General features: G+C 41.8%; 1 protein-coding gene across 1 annotated transcript in view; it reads right to left on the bottom strand.

The window, feature by feature from the left end:
- Positions 1-13015, bottom strand: part of lnpep (leucyl/cystinyl aminopeptidase) — a 139703-nt gene that overhangs the window by 80251 nt on the left and 46437 nt on the right. Inside the window, exon 3 of the mRNA XM_068029741.1 lies at positions 10505-10643. Within this exon, the coding sequence (XP_067885842.1) occupies positions 10505-10643 (139 nt within the window). The remainder of the gene's footprint in view (positions 1-10504; positions 10644-13015) is intronic.

Genomic DNA, 13015 nt, shown 5'->3' with positions numbered 1-13015 from the left:
AATCCATGCTTGAGCTGAGGACAGGAGAGGGAGCACTTTTTCACATCTGTCTGCAGAGACATCCTGAAGCTCAATTCACCTCTCCACTCCTCAAATTTTTGGGGAAAGACACAAAGACAAATGAAGAGATGTTTTGCTGTTGAAAGCCATTTTAATGTAGTACCTTTGGAAATGCAATAATTTTTGTGAACTCTCATCGCATTATAGCTTTGAAGTCCCCAAATTCTGTTCAGTGTTACACACAGCAAGCAATTAACGAGTCACCATAATGCGATAGCTTTAGATTTTTTTGGTCAGCCTAGTGTCTGCCACATACAAACCTACCACACACTACACAAACATACAGAATTTAATACAGGTTAAGCAATAACATATTTTAGAGACTCCAAGTAGAGGAGTTTAACCAATTAAAACTGCACAACCTGCCAACAGCTAAACATCCCACTACTGGTCCAGTCAAGAACACTCTAGTTCAGGGATTACTGTAATCTGAAACTAAGTGGAAAGAACCCCAGTCTCCAGTAATAAATCGAGCACGCAAAACTCGATTGGCAGCACCCTGGAGTATTGCATGCCTGCCTAACTCAGGTATCAGATTACAGCGTCTGTAACAAAGCATATAGCCAGTTCCCAAATCTCATCACTACGAGCATCATCTTGGAGCCTGTCTGGTAATTAGACAACTGACATGTGTCTGAGCAAACAACAGGAACTTGTGCTCAGCAGCATAGTGAACAACACAACTCGCCCCAAAATGAAAGATTTTTTTTGGAGTAAGCCTCAAGAATTTGAATGCACATTAATGAACACACTGCTGTGCACAGACAGTTAATATGTCCAAAGGGTTCAACCTAAATGAAGGTAAAAATGGTTAAAATCACAAAGAGGAGAATGAGGCCGTTTGTCACAGGAAGCAGCTGTGTCTTTCCACCATCATAAATCAGCATTCAGAGTTTACCAGAATCGAAACAAATACGGAATTTGGCAACCAGCTGAAAGACCACTTGGCCAATTTTAGTGTGAGAGCAATAAACTGGCATGCAGAGCGAGTGCACCAACCACGCAGAGGAGTCGGTGGGGGATCCATGCAGAAGGTGAGATACTCATGGTTAGATTCTCTTTCATGACATTTTAATCATTCATCTGGTGCCAGACACATCTAGTATATTGAGATTGCGTCACCTCTGGTAATACAGCAAAATTGAACACTCAATAATCATGTATTATGAAGATAGCCTGTACTTTGTGAATTCCAACAAAAGCCTGCAATCTAATTCACATGGGAAAAATAGCAGGAATCAACGAATTCCATTTTGATTATACTGCATAACCTTTTAAAGGAAAGCAGTCACTGGGAACTCTGAACAGAATTCTATTTTAACTACTGCAATGCATTCTATTCTGGGTTCCATTTTCTGACAACCTCCAGACTAGTTCAGTGGCTAAAAATAAGCTCTTCCTCAGCATTCCAGTTGAGCAGGGAAACACATCTCATGCCAACAATGAAGCTGTAACAAAGAAAATGTACTTTACAACACCACAGCAGAGTCAGAATAAGTTTAATGAACAAACCCCTATTTCACTTTTAAAACAAATGTATTATAGGTACACAAAATGTCACTTTTGCTTTTACACCAAACATTGACATGTCAATATAAATAAATGCCATGCCAATGAATGCTCCAGAAGGTGCCATTTTCAAAGGTGGCACTGTCTGTGGTTTGATACCTAGGGAAAATGGTACACACCTTTAACACAAAGCTATTTTGAATCCAAAGAGAGGAAGAAGAGATAGAGTCAGAGTCGTAAAGCATAGAAACAGGCCCTTCGGCCCATTGCGTCCATGCCGACCATAATGTCCATCTATACTAATCCCACCTGCCTGCATTAATTCCATATCCCTCTATGCCTTGCTCATTCAAGTACCTATCCAGATGCCTCTTAAATGTCGCTACTGTCCCTGCCTCCACCACCTCCTCTGGCAGCTCATTCCCACTATTCTTTGTGTGATAAATTTACCCCTTTGATCCCCTTTAAACCTCCTCCCTCTCACCTTAAATCTATGCCCTCTAGTTTTAGTCACCTCTACCATGGGAAACAGAATCTGGCCATCTACCCTATCTATGCCTCTCATAATTTTATATACCTCTATCATGTCCCCTCTCAGCCTCCTTCGCTCCAGGGAAACCAGACCCAGCCTATCCAATCTCTCTTTATAACTCAAGCCCTCCAAACCAGGCAACATCCTTGTGAATTTTTTCTACACCCTCTCTAGCTTAATCACATCTTTCCTGTAGTGCAGTGACCAGAACTGCACACAGTACTCCAAATGCGGCCTAACCAACGTTATGTACAACTGTAACATGATGTCCCAACTCTTGTACTCAATGCCTCAGCCGATGAAGGCAAGCATGCCATACGCCTTCTCCACCACCCAGTCTACCTGTGTTGCCACTTTCAGGGAACTATGTACTTGCACCCCAAGGTCTCTCTGCTCAACAATACTCCCCATATGTCCTGCCCTGGTTTAACTTCCCAAAATGCATCACTTCGCACTTGTCTGCATTAAATTCCATTTGCCAATCCCTTGCCCACTTTCCCAGTTGATCTGTATCCTGTTGTAACCTTAGACAACCTTATTCACTGTCCACTATACCACCAATTTTGGTGTCATCTGCAAACTTACTAATCATGCCCCCTACATTCACATCCAAGTCATTAATAAATATGACAAATAACAGAGGGCCCAGCGTCGATCCCTGCGGCACACCACTGGTCACCGGCCCCCAATCTGAAAAACAACCCTCCACTACCACCCTCTGCCTCCTATCACCAAGCCAATTTTGTATCCAATTGGCTAGCTCACCCTTCATCCCATGTATTTGAACCTTCTGGACCAGCCTACTATGCGGGACCTTGTCAAAGGCCTTGCTAAAGTCCATGTAGACAATGTCCATCGCCCTGCCCTCGTCAATCCTCTTGGTCACCTCCTCGAAAAACTCAATCAGATTTGTGAGACATGATTTCCCACACACAAAGATATCCCTAATCAGACCATGCCTTTCTCAGAATCCCTTCCAATAACTTTCCCACCACTGATGTAAGGCTCACCGGCCTATAGTTCCCTGGCTTATCCCTGCTGCCCTTCTTAAATAAAGGCACAACATTAGCTATCCTCCAGTCTTCCCGTACCTCACCCTTGGCTAACGATTATACAAAAATCTCTGCCAGGACCCCAGCAATCTCCTCCCTTGTTTCCCATAGCACCCTGGGATACACCTGGTCAGGTCCTGGGGATTTTATCCACCTTAATGCGCTTCAAAACCTCCAACAGCTCCTCCTTTGTAATGTTGATATGCTCCAGGATATCGCTGTTCCCTCCCTTGAACTCACTAGCTTCCATGACCTTCTCCACAGTAAATACAGACGAGTAGTATTAATTTCAGAGCTTGCCCATTTCCCGTGGCTCCACACGTAGATTACCACACTGATCCTTAAGGGGACCTACTCTCTCCCTAACTACCCTTTTACTCTTAAAAGAGTCATCAGAAATGTCAGTCATCCGGTACATGGCGCATTTTCTTCCTCTGCATTCTAATGGAGGCAGAGAGCAGGGGGAAGAAAAAAAAATGTCACCCATCCAGTTCTGCGAGTTAGGTAATGGAAAGGGGTATTCGGTATTTACTAGCTGATTCAGATTTCCCAAGTGTTTAGCAGAGTTTTTCTTCTGCATCATTTAGATATGTATTGTCCAATATATTAGCCAGGAAACACACCATCTATATGTGGTTAATTGCATTTATTAGTAAATAAAAATATGATCTCAATGTTCATGTTTGCATGACGTTTCTCAACCTTTCTGTGCATTTGTGGCAAAATGGTATGGAAAGCAGAGATGCAGAATGTTTTATTTCTTTAGTTACTGCTTACTTTTTTATCTGCAGCAAAAAATCTGGTGTGCAACATAGGTTAAAACCTCTAGGCTTCAGCACCGTGGAAAAACCAGCAACAACATTATGGAGAGGACAGCTGATATTAAGGGCAGCTTGACCTATCAGAATAATTGCTGCAGGACAGTGGAAAAAAAGCAAGCCCAAATCAATAATGAGCAGCTCAAGCAGGGCAGGTCATGGGAAGTGGACAGAAGCATCCAGTGTGACCTACATATAGAACAAGGTGCGTCTCGCTTTGAGTCAACATTCTCAGCAATCACACTGCTAAAGTCAAAGTAATGCTCACAATAGCTGGACAAAACCTAAAATCTACACTAAGTTGTGTCTGATCAAGTCATGTCATAATTCCAAACTTTAGTTAAAAAGACTGCAAAATTTCACACTAAATAGTGGTAACAGCATTTTAAAAAAAATAAATGTACACATCAAGGACTGTGATCTGTATTGTGCGTAAGTTGTTTTCTACTAAAAAAAAAGGCATTTGTGGTTAAAATGGCAGCGACTTCTACCGGACAACAACACTGATTTGGACATTCACTTACTATCCTCTTTCAAAAATAATTCACAGAATTCTACTTTTGAGCATTTAGCAAGGCCAAATAAAAATCAGAACTCTAGCAGTAGTTTTGCCTCTTATGGTCTTTTCAAAATGTTGTTGTCTTCATTTGTCTCTTTTGAAGATGTGTTTAGGCATTCTGCTTACTGGCCTTTTTCACCTACATCTTTGGATGGAGGTGGGGAAGGGAGTTTATTGGTCTTGAACGATGGGAGTGGGGTGGAAAGAATAAGAGTCTTTGGAGAAATTCTTTTCCCAATCTCATTCTCTCGTGGCAAATTCAGTAAGAATCCAATTTGTGCTTCCTCCAGCAGTATGGTAACGAATTAGACAATTCACTCTTTGCAAAATTGGATCAATAAACCTGTATTCCACCACTTTTTGGGCAACCATGTCTCACATTGATTATTCCTGGCATGCAGGATAGGTATTTTGTCAAGGACCAGTCCCCATTTGACTTTAGCTGCCAAAGATTGCACTTTTGGTAAAGAACATTAATAATAATAGCCCCTTCTTGCCCCTATCCCCGAAATATAAAAATACTTGCAGACTCACTTCTAACAGTCCGTCCCCCCATGCTACACAACATCGCCACTTGAGCAAAAAGAACAGACAGACAACCTACTTCTGGGCCTCTGCCAATTCTGCTTCAACACCATATCAATTGCACAAAACACCTGGTTCAAAAGATAATTCAGCATGGAAATTCCACTTCCAACACCCACTCTTTCCTCACAGGCATCATGCAATGCTTTAAACATTTCTGCTAGTTACAAATTTAATATAAAAATGCTGGAAAAAAACACAAAGTTAATGTTTTGGATTTAGATATACAGCACTGAAACAGGCCCTTCGGCCCACCGAGTCTGTGCCGACCATTAACCACCCATTTTTATACTAATCCTACACGAATCCCTTATTCCTACCACATCCTCACCTGTCCCTATATTTCCCTACCACCTACCTATACTAGGGGCAATTTATAACGGCCAATTTACCTATCAACCTGCAAGTCTTTTGGCTGTGGGAGGAAACCGGAGCACCTGGAGGAAACCCACGCAGACACAGGGAGAACTTGCAAACTCCACACAGGCAGTACCCAGAATCGAACCCGGGTCGCTGGAGCTGTGAGGCTGCGGTGCTAACCACTGCGCCACTGTGCCGCCCTAAAAATTGATAGGCTTCTGACTGAAGTTGTGTTATTTCCATCATTTCCAGTTTTTGTCTCTGATCTACTAGATGGAGGGTTAGGGGGGGGGGTGTGGGGAAAGAGACACCAAGTCGCATTTATAGTTGGTTTTCCTCTGAATAAATCATGTGCAGGCTGCAATTCCTCATGTGATACCATCACAGGAAGGTGCAGAGTAGAGGCGGGCACTTCCCCTAGATGGAGGGAAGGAAAAGCAGAAGGGCCAGCCACCCTGTGCTACTTTTGCACCATGGCCAGCTATACAACACCTTTAGTGGAGGAAAAATCAAAATACCGCAGATGCTGGAAATCTGAAATAAAACAGAAAATGCTGGAAATACTCAGCAGGTCTGGCAGTATCTGTGGAGAGAAAAACAGAGTTAATATTTCAGGTTTGTGATCTTTCACGAGAACCCACTGATGAAAGGCCACAGACCGGAAAGCAAACACAGACACTATTTTGAGCATGTAGATAGAAAGAAAATATCCCTGCATTTTCCAGCGTCTGAATGCTTTGTAATGTTAATAATTTTGAAAACAGCCTAATCATTACCACGAGGGACTACTACTGCACTGGTCTTTGCACAATTAGGTCTTCAGGCATAACATTTCAGTTCTTCACACAAGATTTTTGAACACTTGTAATAATGATGCAAGTTTTAAATTTTTGACATTTCAAACCAATTTTTATAACAAGAATTTTATCGAGTGAATGTGTTGCCTAATTTAGGTATTGGAAATGGAATGCTTAATGGGAAGTATTTTTATTTTTTTGACTTGATTGAACTGCAGTTTCTTCCATGCAGAGTTCACACAAACGTAGTACCAGCTATCTTGGATAGAAGACAAACTGCATGGCAATAGCATGCCACTTCTGCTCAATTTTGCTGATTTAGAATCTTCTGTACTTATTGCTTGTTACTCGCAGTATTATACTCCAGGGAATGCATTCACTACACAGCTATGATTAATTTAAATGCATTACTTTAACAGGCCACAATTTTTCCCTAATTACTTCAAAAGAATCCAGTTCTGTTAAGTGCACTGTCACAGCAATTAAAATGAGGACTACAAATAACAACTAGGGTAGTGGCTTCAGTTCTCATCTTTAAATGAACTTGCAGTCATATCACGAATAAAAAGCAAAGTACTGCAAATGTTGGAAACCAAAGAAAAAGCTGGAAACAACAGGCCAATAAGCCATGCTGATGCAATCTGTAGATGCTGAATGCATTAATCTGACCTATTTGCTCATGAAATGCTGTTATCAGACTCTTGCTAATGTAAATGTTTTAGCACAGTCCTAAAATCTCCTATTTCATTACAGGAAGGTATTGGAAATCTTTTCATCAGAGTCCAAATAAATGCCAAATCACCAGGGAAGTGAACATCACAGCAAAACCCAACATCTCAGCCTCACGTGACATCTGAACATGCACATTAAGAAACTTTGTAGTGTTTTTTTCTTCCTCGCCAACAGGACACTAGATGGAATCAGCTAACTCAGCTCAAGCTGAAGAATCAAGCTCAGGTCTATTGTGCAGTGTATTACCACATTGGAGAGTACATTTAGAATGAACCAGAGGGGAAGATTTTGACGGCATTTTTACTTTCTAAAAAAAAAGTCGTGCTAGAGCTTCAGATGGAGTATTTCATGCTAAGTTGACACGGGCAAGCAGTGCAATAGCAATATTCCATTCCAAGCATTAACTATAATTTATAACTTCAAATGCTGCTGACTAGGTAGGAAGTGGTGCTCTCCCTTTATTCTACTAATGTTCTCCTCTTTCTGCTTCTCCTAAAGGCACTGACTCCATTCTGGGATACAGATCCACAGACACCATAACCTTGCCCAAGTGATCCTTCTTCATTAAATGAGCCTGAATAGTAAGTTTACTAGTAAGTGTCCTTAAGTGGTGTCCACAAATATCCACTACCAGCAGCATTCCCTGGATGGTCAACCGGCAGTAGGAACCCAGCCATGTTTAAAATAGTGAGGCCAGCTGCACTGCCCAATGATCAAACCTGTGATACCTTACTGGTATATAATTATCTATAACTTCCCTTTCCAAAATCCCTGAATGTGCTGTTGCTTTCTAAATCCATGTCTATCTTTCCAGCAACTCCATATGCAAATTGCTTCAATCAGGTTTCAGCACCACTATTACAGCCCTAACCAAAACACACAAATAGCATCCTTGGTGATTGTGGTGCACTATCCTTCTTCTTCCTTCCCAACCTCTTTGGCACCATTTGACACAGTCAACCACATTATCGTCCGCCAACACCTCTCCTCCATTATCCAGCTCAACTAAACTGTATTCACTTTTCTTGCCTATGGAACTGAGCCAGAACACCTCATCAATTGTTTCTCTTTGCACACTCGCACCATTATCCCTAGAATCAAACAAAAGATCGATGGTCCCCTCTTTCTCAGCTACACGTTACCCCTTGACAATCTAATCTGAAGGCATGGCATCAGGTTCCAGATATGTGCTGACAACACTTATCTCCACTTCACCACCAGCGCTGGACCCCTCCACAGCATCTGCATTGTCAGACAGCTTCTCCAACATTTATCCTGGCTGAGCAGAAATTTCCTCCAGTTAAACATCAGAATACCAAAGCTATCGTCTTTGCCCCTCCCTACAAACACCATTCCCATGCCACTGACTTCACTGCTCTACCCCTCCAGCATCTGCGGTTGAACTAGACAGCTCGTCACCTCAGCATCCCAAGCTTTCTACCATATGTCCTCTCATCACAAAACGTTGCCTACTTCCAACTCTAATATTGCCCATCTCTACTCCTACTTCTGCCCATCTGTTGCCAAAATCTTTATCAATAGCATTGCGAAAACTGCATTTTGCACATAACCTCCCTGCAATCTTCATGAAGTTACTATATTTACATATTTCCCATTAAACTCACTACAGAAATTTAATTTTAGTAATCATCAGTGTAAGTACCCTTTTAACACAGTGGCGCAGTGATTAGCACCGCATCCTCACAGCTCCAGGGACCTGGGTTCATAGAACATAGAACAGCACAGTACAGGCCCTTCGGCCCACCATGTTGTGCCAAACCTTTAACCTACTCTAAGATCTAACTAACTACGTACCCTTTATTCTACTATCATCCATGTACCTATCCAAGAGTCGCTTAAATGCCCCTAATGTATCTGCTTCTACTACCACCGCTGGCAGCGCATTCCACACCACTCTCTGTGTAAAGAACCTACCTCTGACATCTCCCCTAAACCTTCCTCCAATCACCTTAAAATTATGCCCCCTGGTGATAGCCCTTTCCAACCTGGGAAAAAGTCTCTGACTATCCACTCTATCTATGCCTCTCATCATCTTGTACACCTCTATCAAGTCACCTCTCATCCTTCTTTGCTCCAATGAGAAAAGCCCTAGCTCCCTCAATCTTTCTTCGTAGGACATGCCCTCCAGTCCAGGCAGCATCCTGGTAAATCTCCTCTGCACCCTCTCTAAAGCTTCCACATCCTTCCTATAATGAGGCGACCAGAACTGAACACAATATTCCAAGTGTGGTCGAACCAGGGCTTTAAAGAGCTGCAGCATAACCTCGCGGCTCTTAAACTCAATCCCCCTGTTAATGAAAGCCAACACACCATACGCCTTCTTAACAACCCTATCAACTTGGGTGGCAACTTTGAGCGATCTATGGACATGGACCCCAAGATCCCTCTGTTCCTCCACACTACCAAGAATCCTGTCTTTAAGCCTGTATTCCGCATTCAAATTCGACCTTCCAAAATGAATCACTTCACACTTTTCCAGGTTGAACACCATCTGCCACTTCTCAGCCCAGCTTTGCATCCTGTCAATGTCCCGTTGCAACCTAAAACAGCCTTCCACACTATCCACAGCTCCAGCAACCTTCGTGTCATCGGCAAACTTGCTAACCCAGCCTTCCACTTCCTCATCCAAGTCATTTATAAAAATCACAAAGAGCAGAGGTCCCAGAACAGATCCTTGTGGAACACCACTGGTCACCGAGCTCCATACTGAATACTTTCCATCTACTACCACCCTCTGACTTCTGGGTTCAATTCTGGGTACTGCCTGTGCGGAGTTTGCAAGTTCTCCCTGTGACCACGTGGGTTTTCGCCGGGTGCTCCGGTTTCCTCCCACAGCCAAAGACTTGCAGGTGATAAGTAAATTGGCCGTTGTAAATTGCCCCTAGTGTAGGGAGGTGATGGGGAATATGGGACTACTGTAGGGTTAGTATAAATGGGTGGTTATTGGTCGGCACAGACTCGGTGGGCCGAAGGGCCTGTTTCAGTGCTGTATCTCTAAATAAAAAAATAAAACAAATAAAATAATTGTTAATAACCGCCCATCACATTCTTATGCCCAAAATCTAGATGTGTGGCACCCCATTCCTTCAAGTTCTGAATTGTTTTAGAAAATTTTAAAAACGTTTTGCTTACTTTTCCTTTGCTCTTTTTCCCCTTTCTCTTAATCCAATCTTTGTTTTCCTCTCTTTGGACTATGAATTCACCCAATCTAATTAATTCTCCTTCTCAGTCCTTCCTCTGTTTATTGCTCAATCCTTTAATCTTATTGATTAAGGAGATAAACTGTTTTTCCTGTTGTTCATCAAGATCCCAGATGTCCTGTTTCCATCACTGCACCATTATCAACTCTCACTTGCAGAAACTTCATGGGAAAACATTTTTAAAACCTAAGTGTGCAATTTTAAGTCTAACCAGCAGATTCCGGAACACTATTTTTTGGGGTACATTAATTAGAAAGAATAACTTTTCCTTAAAAGTACCTTCTCCATGTTGGATAATGAGATGTGGTCAGCTTCCCTGGTAATCTTGACCGTAAACGTGGCCTTCAATGCTGGTTCATCAAAGCATGGGAAAGCACTTCGCGCAGCAGTTGGCTCAAACTGAGTGGCTGCCAATATTCTGTAAAGGAGAGAAAAACAATGATCCACAGGGTTTTCAAAAAAAAAAACTCTACACTTTGCACAGTTCTAATACAGTTCTTGAACCTACTAGAATCCAATTTAACATGAGTGATTCTTCATGCAAGGGTCCGATAAGCTGCCACAATTCCCTTAACAACGCAACCTGCCTTAGTCACGGAGGCCCTCGCATTTGATACCACTGTTGTAAAATAAGTCAGAATACCATAATGTCAATAATGAAAAAAAACCTCACATGCCAGCCAAAGAATTGGTCTGGCTCTCTGTAGTGACAGCAGAAAAATATTCTTTTCAAATGTCACTAAACATCATGACTGCCAATACAGAACTTAAAAGGGGTAACATTCACCTTATGCCACACATCAAAAGAACAACTTGCATTTATATAGTGCCTTTCCTGACCTCAGGACATCCCAAAATGTTGTACAGCCAATGAAGTACTTTTGAAGTGTAGTCATTATTGCAAATAGGAAATGTAGCAATCAAATTATGCACAGCAAGCTCTGACAAACAGCAATGTGATAATGACCAGATAATCTGTATTTTGGTGATGGCACCTCAGGCAAGGCAAGGAAGATCGAGCCAATCTAATGCTTTCCCTTTTCCACACTCAATATACCCTTACTGATCATAAAAATACAAGTTAGGGGACATTTAAAATCCCTTCCAGATCAGAGTTACCAATATGCTCGTCACTCACCACATGTGGTAACTCGGCCACAAACATGTGGTAAATTGATGCTGTCCGTTTTTAGAGCCACACAATACTGAGTTGCATTAAAGTTGTAGAAGTGGGTATGAGCATAGGTGTCACTTGCTGGGTCACTATTTGTCTTCAGTCCCCAATTGAGCAAGGAAGAATCAACCGCATTGCTTTAAGACACGAATTACATATTGGTCAGATTGTGACTGTTTATCGGAATACAATTCATTTGTTGGGTTTCTAGTGACCTGGAATCTGAACAGCCACTTATTCAATGAAACAAGAAAAATAGTCCGCCATTTGTTCTCTGTTCCTGTTCTCTCCGCATGCCTCTAATGACAATACATTTATATCTGTGGGACTGCTCTGTGAAACACTGTGAAAGGGGAGCCAGTCTTCAGAAGGACAGCAGTCCAATTCTCTTGAAATTTTCCTCGGGGAATCTAGTAACGCAGGGAACACTAACTGAAGAACTTGGTTTTGTTTGGTTGATAGTTGGCATTTTCGCATAACAGTTGAGATGCGTGAGCGACAGACACCGCTGCACAGCTGCCAATGAGGATTGAAAATGTGCAATTTTGGCAAGCTGGGGCAGTGCAGCAACATCCAAACCTGTTCAGCCTTCATCTAAATATATTTGTTGAAACTAGTGACTGAAAGGAATGGGGTACTATTGGTGCAAGAGGAGAGATTACAGGATGTTGGCCATGAGCCAAAAGGTCTATTAAACGTCCGGATGCTGTGTCGGAAATGGCAGGCAACAGAACGTAAGCAAGACAAGAATCAGAGAGCAGACACCAATACATAGAGATATGCAGATTATTTTTCCTCATGATTCTAAAGCATCAATGCTGATAAAATAGAGACAGTTTATGCTTGAATAATTTTTTTAAAAATAAACTGGAGCACAATTGTGAGTGTGTGGGTATGCATGCATTGCACCACATGCAGGGCAAAGATACAGTTAAATGGTCTGACACTTACCCCTCAGTTCAGAATGAATAATGGTTACTAAAATAGTCAGATTGGAGGTTAAGAACGTTAGAAACTGAACAAAAGCTGACCAAATCTATTGTATTTAATCGCACAATTTTCCACTTCGTTTGAATATGGCTCACAATATTATTAAGCCAGATGACAAATATCGTAACAAAGCCCAAGTAAGGTCAGATTTCCTTATTCTTCAACATCCCTTTGGAAAACAAAATGACCAACATGAATTCAGACTTGTCAGAGACTCAGCTCAGATTCAAGACTCAATCCCAAAAGAGTTCCAATTCGACTATCTGCTAAATACATACACAATATTGACTACTACACCATGTGCACCAAACATGGTCACCACCTCACCCAAACTATGCTCTCTCCTCCACAGCTAATTTGCAATCAAGATCAGATGAAGAAATCTGAAGTTGAAGAACAACATTTTAATAATACCATTGTGTGTGAGTAGTACAGTGCTTGCTGAACAAAAATTGAAATGTTAGGTTGAATTATCTTTTGGTCATGTTGTGGCCAAATCACAATGGGAAAAAAAACTGCTACGCTGGGGCTGTGAATCAATCATAGAATGTAGGGAATGGGTGAAGGGAGGTGGTGGTCATATTTTCACCTTTTTTTCTTAGAAAAAAATGTTGTTGGAAAATGCT

The sequence above is a fragment of the Heterodontus francisci genome, chromosome 4, assembly GCF_036365525.1.
Source record: "Heterodontus francisci isolate sHetFra1 chromosome 4, sHetFra1.hap1, whole genome shotgun sequence".
In the NCBI taxonomy this organism is placed as follows: domain Eukaryota; kingdom Metazoa; phylum Chordata; class Chondrichthyes; order Heterodontiformes; family Heterodontidae; genus Heterodontus; species Heterodontus francisci.
This window is presented reverse-complemented; position numbering and strand designations above follow the sequence as displayed.